Genomic DNA, 16,563 nt, shown 5'->3' with positions numbered 1-16,563 from the left:
AGAAGACGTTTTTCAATCCTATAAAAGGCAATTACAACGTGCCTTTTGGGTTTACGTTTGACAACAGTGCAGCTAGGTGAGACGTGAACAATACACAGCTGTTCTATACAAAGAAGCCTCCTGGAAACCACATTCACCCACAAAACGTCAACATATCTTTCCTCCCAAAGAAGAATCAAAGTGGAACTGAAGTCAGCCTACAGGAGGAAACAGAGAAGAGAGTTCGCCAGAAATGGGCAAGGCAAGTTTAAAATCAAACCAGAGAGCCAGAAGGCACCGAGCATGCACACGCAATAAAAGCACTGCGTGGAGAAGACAGCAGAAGCCCCGTGGATGGGGCCCTCTTACCAGCACTGGCCCTGGGCTCTCTGCTTCCACTTCTCCCTGGGCTGCATCCTTGCACTGCAGGGGGGACTCGATCACCAGCTCCTTTTTGACATTTCTACTACTTGTCCTGAATTTATCAGCCTGCATCCTCGGCTGAAAACGCAAGTCAGAAAGTCTGCAACTGGGACAGCTGCGAGTCCTTGGCTGTGCAAGGCACACGCATGCCAGGGGCCTGAGGACGGAAAGGAAGCTGACTTCCCAGGCACAAGTGGTCAGCCCTGCCGGCTGGGTCTGCAGAGCCCGCTAGGGTGGGAGGGCCAGCCTCCAGGGGTGTTACTACTGCTCGGAAAATGGGAGGTTCCCACTCGCCGGCCAAAGGAAAACAAACCCCAAACTGTACAATGCACAGGGCACTGCCTCTTCGATAAAGACCGGCCTCATTGTGCCTGCTCCACGCGGCGTGGGCCACATCGACCCGAATCAAAATAGTGCTGTGTTGAAAAGAAAACCAGTCACAGTTAGACTCCTTCGTAATCACTTCAAATCTGGAGCTGAAGAGAAGCTAGGTCATCTGGCTGTTGTAAAATTCTTATAGTTTTCGGATGCTTCCCTTCTTGTTATGGCTAAACACCAAATGCTTGGCTGATGATCAAAGCAGGGAGGTGCAAACAGCAAGGGGTTCCTGTAGCCGGCACCTCACGCGTGCAGATGTAAGTGAAGAGTTTCTCCCTGCACGACAGCCTGCAGCACGCAAACTTAATTTACCTACTATTTTATAGTAGATAAAAGATGAGGTCATCACACATTTTCATGATACCACATGTCATGGTAAATTAAACAAAATATTACTTTAAATCCATCGCTATGTATGTGAGTACCAAGAGGTCAATGAGTCTGTACTGAGAGGATCACAGTAAAAATATAAGGCAGAGTAGAGTGTCTCTCCCTTCCGGGAGTGTCAGAGCAAGCTGAGAAGGCAAGATTAATAGACATCATAAATAACAGATTCATACAATTAATAGAGATTTACACAAAAGCACAGGAAAGTAGATGGGTCACCATCCCATGGTTCAATGGTGATAGCACTTAAAATGTGTTTTCCCAAAAGCCTGCTATTTTAATCATTTCTTCACATTACTAGTGAAGTAACTTTTAAATCATCTCAGGAAAAACCAAAACAAAAGTGTTAAGGGATTTATTAATAAACTACATGGAAAATGCACATTAAGATGGGATTAAATATTAATCTGTACTTCCTGGGATGCTGCAGAGTTTCTCCCAATTAGTTATTCTGCTTGTTTCACTGAGACTGGGGAGAATTTAGTAAGAGTAATAATAGAAGTAGAAGTAAACAATGGAACGAGGTATCACTTAACAGCAATAGGTGCCACAAGGTATACAGGTGTATATATCCAGGAAAATATAGAAACTATTATGTAAGGTATAGGTACAAGTCTCTTCCTTTCCCGATCAAGTGACTGAGGCTGAGAGGGCTCCGAGGGGACACTGGGGGAGCCAAGATGGCGCCCTATGTCCACACGTTCTTCTTCCTAACAGGGCCCAACGAGGTCACCCCAGTCTCTGTCACTCAAACATCAGGAATCTTTCTGAGTGTGGATACTATTGGGTAATGAGTCACAAGGGTTCTATGAGTCCATTAAAAAAAATGAGTAGTTTCTATAATTTTTTTTTTAAACTACCCAATTTCTCAACCTTGGGTAATCTTTCAGGGTAATATAAACTCACCAAATCTGTGTTCCAAAATAATACAATCTATGGATTTTTAAAGTCTATCTTTGGGGAGGGACTTCCCTGGCAGTCCAGTGATTAAGACTCCATGTTTCCACTGCAGGGAGCACAGGTTCAATCCCTGGGCTGGGAACTAAGATCCCACATGCAGCACAGTGCAGCCAAAACAATCAACCAAACAAAAAAAAAACCACAACAACAAAATTAAAAAGAAAAAACAAAAAAATTGTTTTTAAATCTATCTTTCAAAAGTTATAAGAAGATAGAAAAAAACCCAAAGAGCCTGTAACATAAATATAGATTTGAAATAAGTTAAATCAAAACTTAGAAATGGGGCTTCCCTGGTGGCGCAGTGGTTGGGAGTCCACCTGCCAATGCAGGGGACACGGGTTCGTGCCCCGGTCCAGGAGGATCCCACATGCCGCGGAGCGGCTGGGCCCGTGAGCCATGGCCGCTGAGCCGGCGCGTCCGGAGCCTGTGCTCCGCAGCGGGAGAGGCCACAACAGTGAGTGGCCCGTGTACCGCAAAAAAAAAAAAAAACAAAAAACTTAGAAATGTTCTATAAATCAGAGGAGGCAAGCCATAAGCACTAAACAGACAAACTGAGCCCTAGTAAAGTACAACATCACCAACAGTTTGAAAACCTTTTCGAAATGGCTCGAGAAGTTCTAAAAAGCCCAATTCTTCCTCAAATCCCCATCATCATTAAGCCAGAAGTTCTAGACTCTAAGGAGAGAACTGCTGTCCTATTTATTGGGTCAAAATACTCTGACATTCTGTAAGTAATGAGAAGGAATTTAAAAGGTTATTTATTTTATGAACACTGTAAGTGCTCACTGTGTCCCAAACCCTGCAGAGGTAATTTATTTAATCTTTATAACAACCCTATGAAGTAGGTAACATGATTATTCCCATTTTACAGATGAGGAAACTGATGGGCAGAGAGGTTACATATGTGCAGAAGGTCACACACTGCATTGGCAGTATGGATGCAGTGTACACACTCTTCACTATGATGCTATGGTGAACCAGTTTTCTGTTCCAATGATGCCAACAGCTAAAAAGCACAAATAGGTAAAAGCTACTGATTAGCAATTAAAGATAAAGGCAGCATCTGGGTTTAATCCAATCAAGGTAATTTCAGTGAAGAGGTAAAACTGTAAAAATGGCATAGCACAGTGCCTAATACATATGTAGCTATTTATTTAATGGTAATTACTATTGTTGCTGTTGCTATTCCAACCTGAAGAAATTAACCTTAGTCTTAAATTCAGGACTTTGGCTATGTGATCTAAAATGACAATTCTGCCTACTGTGTTGCTACAACACATTACAAAGTGCTTAGGCAATATAAAATCCACTGCTCTCCCCTCTTTGCGGCTTGATTGTGACAACAGCCTTCAAACAGTTGTCTTGATCCCCCTGTGTGCATGCCATGAGCATCTTTAAGTTTTTCTATACTTTTCAAAACTTTAGCCATGAATTTTTATTTCTTTTGTGATCAAGGAAAAAACTCTGAATTGGCTCTGAGCTTCCAGGTGGCCAAGACAGAAAGACAAACATAATCAGTTCCATAATTCGTATCATCAAAACAAAAAAACATACCAAGCTGTAAGGCAAGTAAATTTTTTGAAGTTTCTCACACAGAGAGTTACATAAAAGAGAACTGATTAATGTCTAGACAAGGTTCTCAACATGTTTATAGGAAATGCAGCAGCAAAATTCACACAGCTTTCTCACCACCAACTCAGAGCATTATACCGAAATCCCAGATAAAGGAAAGCAACTGTGAGAGCAAGACATTGGTCTAGCCTGTCACCTTCGAGTGGGTCCACTTTTTATGAAAGAAGGAAATTCTCAGGACTTAGTGGAATGGAGATACTACTGTCACCAATCCCGCCACCTAACTTCTCAGGCAATGTAAGGGGCCCTTGTTCGAGTCTGCTCATTGAAGACAGACCAACACTTTAGAAGTCTGCCTGTCAAGGGGAGTCACACAGTACAGAATTTAGCATCCGAACCTAAACCAAGAAGTAGGATGTGGTTTCTCTAAGGGATTCATGAGATCGATGTCTGAGGACATGAGAATGACATCTGGTCAGAGCAGCCACAAGAGGAAATGCCATCTTAGAAGGACAGGAAGTATGTGGTCAAGTTCTACTTTACAACATTTCAAAGAACAAGGTATAGGCTGGACCTCTGGATTCAAATCCACAAACATTCACCAAGCTCCTAACTCTAGCGACCTCAAGTTCTTTCACACACTAACCACTTTAACTCTTACAGTAACAAATACGTCTATCAACATGCATTAAGGGTATAGAGTTTTACTGTTAAAATAGAATGGAGTAAAAACCATGGGAAAGTAGGAACGTTTCAGAGACAAGATGAAATGGATGTTTCTGTATATGGGTTTCAGCTCTCAGATTTTGATATACATACAAATTATTATACAGGTTGGGTACAAAAAAAACATGAAGACTTTACAGGAAATTTAAGGAATTTTCCAAGGGTAATTTTTTACTGTAAGGAAGGCTAACTTCACACTCCAAAGCCCCCATCTTCCTCCTCCCACCGTAAGATGAAGTTCCATCACATTCTCAAAAGCAAGATGCTGAATAAAGGACCCTCTCGTCCAGAGGACATCTCAAGACCCTGTTTACACGCCACCTTCCCTCTGAAACTCCCTGGAGCCTCCTGACCAGACTGAATTAGCTCCTCTTCTGATGCCATCTGGGCATTAGTTTCATTTACCTCCAATCTTGGAGCTTTTCACAGTCTACCTTTTACTAAGTTTGTATGTGCCGCACTCTTTAGTGAGACTGTAAACTCATGGAGGCGGGGACTGTATCTTAACCACCTCTGAGTCCCCAGTGTCTGAGGTACTGCAAGCATTCAAAACATACTGGCTGAATTGAATTCTTTTTTTTTTTTTTTTTTTTTTTTTGCAGTACCCGGGCCTCCCACTGCTGTGGCCTCTCCCATTGCAGAGCACAGGCTCCGGACGCGCAGGCTCAGCGGCCATGGCTCACGGGCCCAGCCACTCCGCGGCATGTGGGATCTTCCCGGACCGGGGCACGAACCTGTGTCCCCTGCATCGGCAGGCGGACTCCCAACCACTGTGCCACCAGGGAAGCCCCATGAATTGAATTCTTATGGCAGCTTTATGTCACCGTTATCTTTAGCCCTAAAGTGCAATTTGGTGGTTGTAAAGTTATGCAAATATTTTCATTCGTTAATGACCCAAATTAAGGCAGAAGCATTCAACTGTTCATAAACTGAAACCCAATGGATCATTTACTAATAATTAAAATGTTCCTTTCTCCCAGCTAAGAAAATGTTATTCTGAAAAACTTGCTAGACATTTTTAAAGACAAAGGTATCCTTGGAAACAGTGTAAGTGAACCTTTAAGAAGTGCAAATAAACTTGTTTTTAGCAATGAATTATATAAAAATTCAAACTGCATTTTGCTGTAGCTAGTAACTATATAAAGAATGGCTGTGCAAGGAATAAATGTCAATTATCTCAACGGAATTTTTAAAATCTCCTGTTAGAGGTTCTTGGCATATCAGGAGGATATTTAAAATATAACAATTAACTTTAAAGGCAAATATATATATATATGCCTTTAAAGTATATGTAAAGTATATTTGAATAAATAAAGTGTACTCTACTTTGGAGTAGATAGTTAAATACATATTAGATATATGCTCCAAAGTAATCACTCCTTTTCTCTTTTGTGGGAAAATGTGAAACAGTATAAGAAAAATTGCAAAAAGGAGCAAATGACTAAAGATTTTCCACAGTGCATGGGTCAGCTTGCTAGCCAGAGAAAAGAAAAGGTGTTGGGAATATGACCTGTCCCTCTGAGCAAACAAAAATATGGTACACAGAAGTAGCAGAACAGAGTACAGGACAAGATTGGAGGCAATGGGTGCAGGGAGCAAAGTGCTAAATAGTCAGTTACAGTAGAGGAGGGATATGGTGACAAAAATGCAGGACAGATGTGGGGACAGGTAGAGGTGGGAGGGGAGAGGAGAGAGGGTTTCTATACCAGACCCCTGGGGCCTCTTAGAAGAGTTAATATCAAAAGTACATTCTGGGCTTCCCTGGTGGCGCAGTGGTTGGGAGTCCGCCTGCCGATGCAGGGGACGCAGGTTCGCGCCCCGGTCCGGGGGGATCCCACGTGCCGCAGAGCGGCTGGGCCCGTGAGCCATGGCCGCTGAGCCTGCGCGTCCGGAGCCTGTGCTCTGCAGCGGGAGAGGCCACGGCAGTGAGAGGCCCGCGTACCGCAAAAAAAAAAAAAAGAGTACATTCTGATATAAAGTCTGATGCTCACCTCAGTGACTTCTGTCATTAGAGATTTAATCAGATAATCACAGAAACGAGATACACATCATCATCTAGCCTAGTGTTTCTTAGCCTGGAATCCAATGCTGAACTTGGGAGGAAAGTAATCCACGAACCCTCTAAAATTACATTCAAAATTTTGTGTTCCTGTAATATCTGAGGAGAAGCCCCTAGAGTTTATCTAGTTCTTAGAGAAGGGACCAAGGGAAGACCTTTCACTCACTGAATAAGGTAACTGGGGTCCAGAGGGACTAGCCAGAGTCAACCAAAGTTTTAAGATACAAAGCTCCTCACTTTAGCAGGTTCAAATTCAATTTAAGTAGAGATAAGGCAATTTAAATGGTTTAAGTGGTTAAATAAACAGACCATTAGATGGCAATCAGCAGTGTCAACACCTGCAGTCTTACTCATTTGCTGATTGACGGCCAAGTCAGCAAATGAGTCATCAGATGAAGCCTAATGCCCAGGGGACACCCAAAAGCCAACACAGTAAACCTCCAAACAGGGCAAATAATAGAACCAATAAAAGATATGTTTTTTGAGAACTTTTGATGACATCGAGGAAATGCCCGCAATTATACACATATACAAGACTGAAAACAACAGCAATGACAAAATGTGACTGCTGGTTACTTCTGGTATGTAAGATTATTAGTGATTTTATTTTTCTCACTCTGGTTTTCCAGATTTTCTTCAAAAGCACTTATCACTTCTATAGTTAGAAATAAACAAATACGCTATATTACAAGGTAATGGTATAGAGAAAGCTCACACTGAGGTTTTGTTTTAGCCCCACTACACGGCTCAACAGCTGTGTGCTCTTAGAGAAGTCACTTCACCTCTCTGGGTTCCACACCCTTTACCTGTAAAACAACAGAGAACTTAACACCAGAAGATCTTGCCAGCTCTACATGTCTATAATATTAACTGTTAAAACTTCCCCTATTGATGGCATTTGGGGAGAAATAAACCCTCCGAATGGAATGTTAAACATTTCAAAATCATATTGCCCTACTACACACAGAAGAAAAACACAAAGACTAAAAGGTAGATATATTTCTAAACATGTCAGATCCTCATGTCCAGCAGAGCTGGGGCAGAGCTGACAGGCTGGCAGAAGACAAGAACTACAGGATGTTCTATTGGTGAAGAAGCAGGAAGCGGAGGCCTGCTGCCCTCCCTCCCCAGCTGGGGGTGAGCCCACAGGGCTGGGACAGCGGGGGACAGGCCCTAAAGAAGGCTCTGGTTTCAGATGAGGAAAGTAAGATGGGCAGAGTCCTCCCATTTCTACTGGCTGCTCTCTGGTACCGGCTGTGGGAATCTAGAACAGCAACTTCACCATTCTGGGGGCCCAGTTCCCTCACCTGGAAAACAGGGATCAGAAAGTCCACCATTATTATCCTAGCTAGATATGGTTCACTCCCAAGACCCAGGTGGATAATGGACGTGTCCCACCACGTGGAGGAATGCTGCCTGCAGCTGCGAATGATCTAGAAGCTTCTCAGTAAAGACAGCCTTTCCCACCCGCAGCATCCCCCTTTCCTGCCTCCATTCTTGCACAGCCTCCATCACCATCTGGCACTCTATATTCTGTTTTCCTTATTTGTTTAGTGTCTGTCTAACTCCAATTTAAAAACAGAAGAAGCTCTGTGAAGACAGAGATTTTTGTCTATCTTGTTTACTGTTCTATTCCCAGGTCCTAAAAGCGGGTAGGTGCTCAAAACACATTTATTGGATGAATCTACTAAGGGGTCGGGAACCCCTCTGTCTGGATATAGAGCTCTCTTACACTCTGGATACTCACAGTTTTTCTGTGAACTATTTATTTTAGTCACTATAATGATAATTCAGCCAGCAGTGTCAATGATTTGTTTCAGAGATGGAAATTTACAAAGCCAAGGAAAACATAATGTGCCTGGGATTCCTCTCAGGAAATGAAACTCCTGGCCTGAGCTACCAAAGCCAGGCCTGTGGCAGCCTCAACCTTGACTGGAGCATGTGTTATCTCCCCTCGTCAGCTTTGAGCCCTGGGAGGGGGGATGGCTATGTACTGTGTACACAGTAGGTAATCCATAAATGTTTGCTTATAGAAACAAAAGATGAAACTGCCTCACCTTGGTTTGATTTATCACAAACTCAAGCATCAAGGGAGTTCACAGGAAGTAGAATTTTCTAACTTTCCTCACCGTGTGACAAATACTGAGGTGAGGGCCAGAGAATGTGTGCTTGGTAAGAAAAAAAAAATAATCAAAACCTTTTTTGAAAGCACTAAAATTTTTCTTTCAAATGCCTTATTTGTTTATAAATGGAAGACAAATGTCCATTCTTTCACTTCTCCCCATATCCACCTCTCAAAACAACATATGAAAAACACGAATAACCACGCCCCAGGTTTACAGGTTTCATTAAAATATTTGTATATGTTAATTTACTTAAAGCATGTTCCATCAGTGTTTATAAGGTGCAAAGCCGGGGGACCATCTTGATGCCTGCATCTCTAAATGACAGAGATGGGACAAGCAGGAAGAGGTCACAGGGCTCTGATTACTCCCAGGTGTCACAGTTCATGGCCATCAGCTCCCTAACAAGGGGGAAGGAGAGAGAACGGGTCCAGTCAACACTGCACACCTACTTCTGCAAAAAGGAAAACACTCCTAGGCTGCAAGGGGCAAACCCACCATGAGGAAACTTCGCAAAGGGGGTGCGGAGTCTCCTCCAGAAGATCTGGCCAAATTTAGCTTGCATTTAAAAGACAACGATCATTTACAATCATACTGGTTCCCTAACAATAACTGGGAAGTCCCCTTTTTTAAGAAGCAGTAGATTATCTCCCTTCCATAAGATAAACTCATCAGCAGCAAAGATGATGTGTCCCTTCTCATCCTGCTGCCTCAATGAGGGCCCTCCAAGCTCATTGTGACTGATTTCCTTTGTGAAATTAAGAGACTGACAAGGAATAGAAAATAAAGCCGACAGCTTTAGAGGGCTCAAATGTTATTCCTGGACAATACATCCTGACAAGTCAAAGCTTTCCCCCGAGTGCCTGTAAAAATACATAACTAAACTAAATGAATTTTTCATAGATAAGCTACAAATAAAGGTGACCAGAGGCGGAGATACAAACGAGGCAGGTGGGGAGGGCAAAATGTCAAAGGAAGGCAGGCCATCAGAGCTTCTCTTCACTGCCAAATCAATACACACACATCACACAACTCAGAAACCAACAGTGGTGGTGGTGGTGAGGGAGCTGCAGCATCTCTGGTCCTGTACTGAAGGCTGAACAGTCCAGGGCTACTTCTGTCACATTTCTAAAGTATTACACATGCAGCACAATGGACTTCAGCTTTCCCCTCCCACACAAGGGAAAACACTCTTCTTCCAGGAAAAGCATAGTTAAAAGAGAGAGGTGGGAAAAAAAAAAAAAGAGAGCGAGAGAGAGACATGTTTAATCAAGCTCTGAAAAGTGCAACACCAGGGGCTATGAATATTCCACTGGCCTTTCCACAAAAGGGGGCCAGGCCTTGAAGTCCCTCTGTCGATTCGAAAATAGCAGGTTAAATAAATACGAAATAAATGAGTCTTCCAAAGTTGTATGAAGCATTTAGGAACTTTCCAGGCACACACTTCAATTTATGCTTTGCCAAGACCTAAATCCAGAAGTCAATAATTATTTATTTATTTAGGTAACTGTCACACAGGAATTTCAACACAGAAGGGGAGAGGAAAGGGAAGAGAATGAGTAGCCTGGGGTCTGGCAGAGATGGGCAAGGAAACCATTCCCATGTCCCTACTATGTGCTAGGCTTTCAACATACATACTCATTTAATTCATTTCAATTTAACTGTTAAAATAATTATACTATATGGAGGTATTTTTGTTTATAGAAACTGGTGTTCTTATAAATTAAATAACTTACCCTAAGTTCACATAGTTGCTGTGCTTTGGAGCTATGTTTCAAAATTAATTTTAAAACTAGTAATTAAGTAGGTCGGAATATTTTAAGGGTTTTTAAAAATAAATTTACTTATTTATTTATTTTTGGCTGCGTTGGGTCTTCATTGCTGTGCGCAGGCTTTCTCTAGTTGCGGTGAGCAGGAGCTTTCTTTTCGTTGTGGTGCGTGGGCTTCTCATTGTGGTGGCTTCTCTTCTTTCAGAGCTCTGGCTCTAGGCATGTGGCTTCAGTAGTTGTGGCACATGGGCTCAGCACTTGTGGCTCGTGGGCTCTAGAGCGCAGGCTCAGTAGATGTGGCGCCCGGGCTTAGTTGCTCCGCGGCATGTGAGATCTTCCCGGACCAGGGCTCGAACCTATGTCCCCTGCACTGGCAGGCAGATTCTCAACCACTGCGCCACCAGGGAAGCCCCTAGGTTTTATTTCAAACATAATTTTACCTCCCTTTCGAACATGTATCTCCTTAAGAGAGCCACAGAAAATACTGGAGAGTTTTCTGAGGCCTGAAAATATTAGAATGGAAGATAACAGGAAGTGAAAACTGAAATGCAATATTAATAGCGGTTGTGTCTGAAATATGGAACAAAGGCTTTCATCTTCCCTACTTTCTACTTATCTATACTTTTTAGACTTTCTTTAATAAGCATGAAGTATTTTAAACTAAACACATTATTTAAACCTTCTAAAGCCATTTATTACCATTTGGGAACTTTTTTAAATTATGTCTAAAAAGTAGCTGATGCATATATAATACTTCCTCCATGGCCGGGACTGGGATAGGTTAAGTGAGGGCTGCAACTGAGGAACAGAATTCAAGACAGCACTAAAAACTCAGTCATCAAGATACATAAAAGTTAATAAATACTAAATCAAAGTTAATACCCAAAAAAAGCCATGATAGACAAATCAAAACTTGAAATAAAGATAAGATCAGTACTACTGATTGTTTTTTCTTTTTGCTTCAGGCTCCAATATAGCTCTGCTCAGCATGGGCTTACTCTGTGCCTGGCACTATGATAAGCAGTGTATTTAGTCCCCCACCAACCCTTACTTTACAGACGAGGAAACCAAGGCACGGAAGTTAGGGAATTAGTCCAAGGTCACAGAGGTGTTCTGTGGTAAAACAATTTTAAAAAGATTAATAAGAGGTCATTTTTACGTGCCTTGACCATAAAGATAAAATCAGCATCTATGTTTAAAACTGGTCTACAAGTGACCAGATCTTCAGATTATCATCCACAACTTGAAAGATTTAAAACTTAAGCTCAACGTAAGTTCTTCTTCCTTAGAAGACTAGGTGAATACAGGGGCAATTTGGGCAAAGGACCAAAACCTCACTCTATTGGAACCTTTTCTATTTTGTTGTTCACACATCGGTGAAACCTCCTAATAGTTCAAAGAAGGGAACAGAGGGAAGGAAGACGGAAATGTGAGGGCAAAGGCTTTCCTCCCATTTTAATCCCCCAAAGGAAGGCAGGAGGGAAGAAACAAACAGTATAACCTGGAGATCCAGCTCCCAGGGCAGGACAGTCTCTCCATGTGCTAAACCGTGCAACCCTTCAACCCACAGCCTGCCAGCCTGATGCAGCACACAGACCCACTGTGGTCCTCCCTGCCCTCCTCACCACCCCCATCCCAAGTCTTATGCACAAAGACTACTGACTGTTTTGCCTCCTCATGCCTCACCTTCATGCCTCCAGAAATGCTGCCTGTCAATCTGGAATGTTCCCCTACCACCTCCTGATCTTAACCTGTCAAATGCCTGCTCCCCTCTGTATTATTATACAGATCCAGGACCCCACCAGAACTTCTGAATTGAAACCTTGAGCTGAGACCCAGGGATCTATAGTTTTCACAGCTCCGCAGGTGATAACTATGCTGCAGGCTTTCACCGAAGTCTGAGAATCACTGATCTTCATTTAATAACATAAAAGATATAGGAGGAACACCCACAATGTTTAAGCCCAGATCCAATACAAGGCAACATGTAGAGTATGGGGATGAGGCCAAAACGTTTACTATCCTCCAGGGGATGAACACACACCTTAGCCTAATTGAAACACCATGGCAGGTTTCGACTCATTAGTGAACTGATCATTTCTATTTAGCTGCACTTTTTGGAAAAACACAACTTTGTGGGTGGGCTCTTCCACCAGAATCCCCCTTCACCCACTTTCCTTGCCCCTTCGTCCCCCACCCCTGCCAAAATAAAATGCCTTTCAATTTCAAGGCAATAAGAAAAGATCTACAGAGCAGGACAAGCTTCACACATCTCTCAAATTATTTTTGGTGTGATCACATACTCAAACAGGTGCTTAGCAGTATACTTTCCTGAAAAGAATATAGAACAAAACCAACCCTAGGGTTTTGTTGCCTAGAATCCCTTCACAAACACCTTGTTTGCCAGCTGAATTACAAGCTCTTATTCAAGTTCAAATTTGTGACCATTATGGTGGCTAACTCAAAGCAATGAAGCAATCTGTTTAGAGAAAGGCCACATGCATTTCGAAGGATTTCCTTTCTTCCTGCCATAAGAGGAATAAGATGCCAAAGTGACATCCTCCATATGTATCCTCCACACTGCAATTAGCCCAGTAATGAAAAAAAATACCGCTAATCCAATATTACAGTCTAATGTACTACTATTTTCCTTTTAAATAGAATTTCAGATGTGTACATTGGACTGATAAAACTTACATGAGCTTTCCTAGTTCCTGATTTAAGACTTAAAAAAAAGGTGGTAAAACAAAAAATCTTAAACAAGTTTTGTTTAGCAGCATTTTTTTTTTTTTTGCGGTACACAGGCCTCTCACTGTTGTGGCCTCTCCCGTTGTGGAGCACAGGCTCCGGACGCGCAGGCTCAGCGGCCATGGCTCACGGGCCCAGCCGCTCCGCGGCATGTGGGATCTTCCCGGACCGGAGCACAAACCCACGTCCCCTACATCGGCAGGCGGACTCTCAACCACTGCGCCACCAGGGAAACCCAAAGCTTTTAAATCTTTAAGAGCTCACTACATTCCCTTATTTTTCTCACTTGCACACAGATCAGAAAGAGCTTTGTCATGGTTTGAGGACCAGCATTTGAGAACCTAGGAGGGAGGCAATCAAATGCTCACAGGAGTTGATGAGTGATCACCTAGCTCCCTGCAAAGGTGGGTTTGAGTTGGCTCTTAAGGTATAATTAAGGGAGCTTCCAGGTTGGTAAATATGTGGAGATTCAGGGAGAGTGGTGTGACTGGAGAAAGCATGGAAGCACCGTGCTTTCCCCATACCTCGCCCTATGCACCCCTTCCATCTGGCTGGGCCTGAGATCAGACGCCAGAAAGGACGAAGCCAAATATTGCTGACACTACTCCTGCTTTTGGAATCTGACAAAAATATACAAGCCTGCAACCCAGAGTGGCCTCGCCCTGGGAGACTTTTTCATACAACGTGATGATGGACTGGATAGTTATTAATGACTGAATGAGATTCTAGTAATGTGCCAGGATCTTTTGACCTTTATGATTGTTTTGCTGTAAGAGTTCATTGTTCAAAGACCAGGGGGCGGACTGTGATACTGTGATCTATAATAAGAAATACATATTTGGTCTTTGTCCCATTTCTGGCACAGAGCTCCTAACAGAATAAGAAGAAGAATTCAGAATTGGATTGGTGCTTCAAAGTTTAAAAAAAAAAAAAAAATCAATGAACTCGACTTCATTTACTTCAGAAAAGTCAAGAATGAAATGCCCACTGCAGAGGAAGGGCTGTCAGCATGAGTCTCAACAGAAGCTGGGATGTGCACACCACCTCCCCGGACAGAAATGCTGATGGAGACAGGCAGCCTGTTCTGCCTGCCTTATTCTGAGCACTTAGGCTAGTTTTGAGCACTCACCCTCCAGACTTAACCTGAAGCATGAGATACTCCAATCTAGCGGTTCTCAACTGGGGGTGATTTTGCTCTCCTCCAGGGGACACTTGGCGATATCTGGAGACACTTTTGGTTGTGACGTCTGGGGAAGAGGCATCTAGTGGGTAGAGGCCAAGGATTCTGCTCAACTTCGTACAATGTACAAGTCACCCCCCTACAAAGAATTATCCAGCCCAAAATGCTAACAGTGCAAAGGCTGAGAAGCCCTGTACCAACCCTATCAGAGGACTGTTAGTCCTCTGATAGTCCTCAAATGTACAGATCTTCTTCCGCAACAAGAGAATGCAGGCACAAAGAGTTCAGTGTATTCATCCTACAATTATACCTTATATAATCATGTTATTTATAATCATATATGTGAGTGTACATAATATTATATATATACATATACAAATATTTACAATTATGTCCCTCATCAAGGTCAATTAATTCATTATCTTTGTTCCTTCCGCCCAATTGTGCTCCTAATATAAAGTGGTATATAAAGTGGTAGTTTATATCTTCCCTTTTCTTTCCATTCTTTTGTATGACTTCTGGAAGAAAATTAGAAACATGCTTATCAAAAATCCAGGCCTGAGCTTCCCTGGTGGTGCAGTGGTTGAGAGTCCACCTGCCAGTGCAAGGGACATGGGTTCATGCCCCGGTCCGGGAAGACTCCACATGCCGCGGAGCGGTTGGGCCCGTGAGCCATGGCCGCTGAGCCTGCGCGTCCAGAGCCTGTGCTCCGCAACGGGAGAGGCCACAACAGTGAGAGGCCCGCGTACTGAAAAAAAAAAAAAAAAAAAATCCAGGCCTTACATACGGTAACTAATTTTTTGTGTTAAAAATATTTAATTATTATGTTTTAGAATAGTACATTCTAGAAGCCCAACAATATTAAACATTAAGTTTTACGTTTCTGTTCACTTTAAATTGTAAACAAGTAAAAAACTTTAAGAAGTTAGTGAGGTATGGTTACTACCAGTCCACAAACAGGAAATTGTATAAATGACCAAGGTGTTCTAAAGAAATGTACACATAGAAAAACATCCCTAGTGTCTGAATCATGATGTTAGAAGTCTCTCTGCTGGGTGGCGGTACTCAACCGTCCGGGTCTATGTGCGTGCAGGTCATGTGGCCACCAAGGACCCCGAGTCCCACCATGACAGAGATACCCTATCCCAGGAAGGCCTTTGCTTGTGGACATTCTATTAATATCGTTCCCTCATGTAAAGCTAATGGCAGGGCACTGATGGGAGTGATAACGTTACAGTGGCTCATCACATAACGCCAGCAAGTGGGCTGGGAGGAAGGAGCACTCCTCAAGGTTTCTACAAACACGTGCAGAGCTCCCAAGGGAATCATCCCGTAAGTAATGAACTACACAACTGCTGGTTTACGTATGGTCGTGATAAGCGTGCTGAAAGAAATGCAGAAGATGCTTAACCAGTTTGGGGTCAAATAAGCCTCTCTGAGGAAGATACATTGTGGCCAGAAGGAGGAGTGAAGTTGAATAAAGAATGGCTGAGTTAGAGCAAGTTGGGGGTGGGGTTAGCACAGCACATGCAAAGGTTCTGAGGCACAGAAGAGCTTGCTCATTTGGGGAATGAAAGGTAGCCCACTCAGTTTCAGTGCAGTGGTCCAGGAGAGAACAGCACATGCTGAGCCTGGTGGGGTAAGCAGAGTACAGATTCACCCTAATAGGTGTATTAAAGATTGTGTGTTTTAGCCTGGGTTACATGGGAAGCCATCAAGGGGTTTTAGGCAGAAAATGATATGTGGCCACACATGCACAGAGATGAGAACAGAGCTTCAGATGCAGATCTGGTGGGAGTCCACATACAGGCAGGTGGTGGCTAAAAAATGAAAGTGGATGACATCACCCAAGATGTTGGCCCTGAGTAATACAGGTGCTACTACTAGTAATTACCACAAACCCAGCTCACCCACATTGCTTCCAAGGTGCAAACCAGCCCAGCGATGACAGTGGTCACACACCTTTTTCCAGACCCTGAGTACTAACAGCAGTTCACCATTAGGTGACTTACACCTTCTAAAGTCATCCTGAGCTAAGATCAAGACTAATATTACACAGTTATTTAATTTTTCATATATTTATATCCCATACTCCAACTGGACTGTACGTTATAGTTCCTTGATGATGTATATATATTCCAATAATCAATTTTAAAATAAAAGATTTTCTGACCCTGGAGAGATAATCTAATCCAAACCTGCCTTTACACAAGAAGAAGGACAGCTCAGGGAAATTAAGCAACCTGGCCAGGGTCTATC

At 42.9% G+C, this 16,563-nt stretch overlaps 1 protein-coding gene across 11 annotated transcripts in view; it reads right to left on the bottom strand.

The window, feature by feature from the left end:
* Window positions 1-16,563, bottom strand: part of DOCK9 (dedicator of cytokinesis 9) — a gene marked incomplete at both ends in the record, with an annotated part of 281,402 nt that overhangs the window by 176,729 nt on the left and 88,110 nt on the right. For 6 of the 11 annotated variants that reach the window (XM_079721650.1, XM_079721647.1, XM_079721653.1 and 3 more), the window contains one exon: window positions 349-489. The exons of 3 other annotated variants lie outside the window; for them this stretch is intronic. In XM_079721650.1, the coding sequence (XP_079577776.1) occupies window positions 349-474 (126 nt within the window). Of the gene's footprint in view, window positions 1-348; window positions 490-16,563 lie in introns of those variants that run through there. 2 more of the 11 variants (XM_079721654.1, XM_079721651.1) reach the window with 1 other exon arrangement.

Source organism: Hyperoodon ampullatus (genome assembly GCF_949752795.1).
Source record: "Hyperoodon ampullatus genome assembly, chromosome: 16".
NCBI classification, from domain to species: domain Eukaryota; kingdom Metazoa; phylum Chordata; class Mammalia; order Artiodactyla; family Ziphiidae; genus Hyperoodon; species Hyperoodon ampullatus.
The sequence above is the reverse complement of the archived record's forward strand: the minus strand, read 5'-3'. Positions and strand labels throughout refer to the sequence as shown.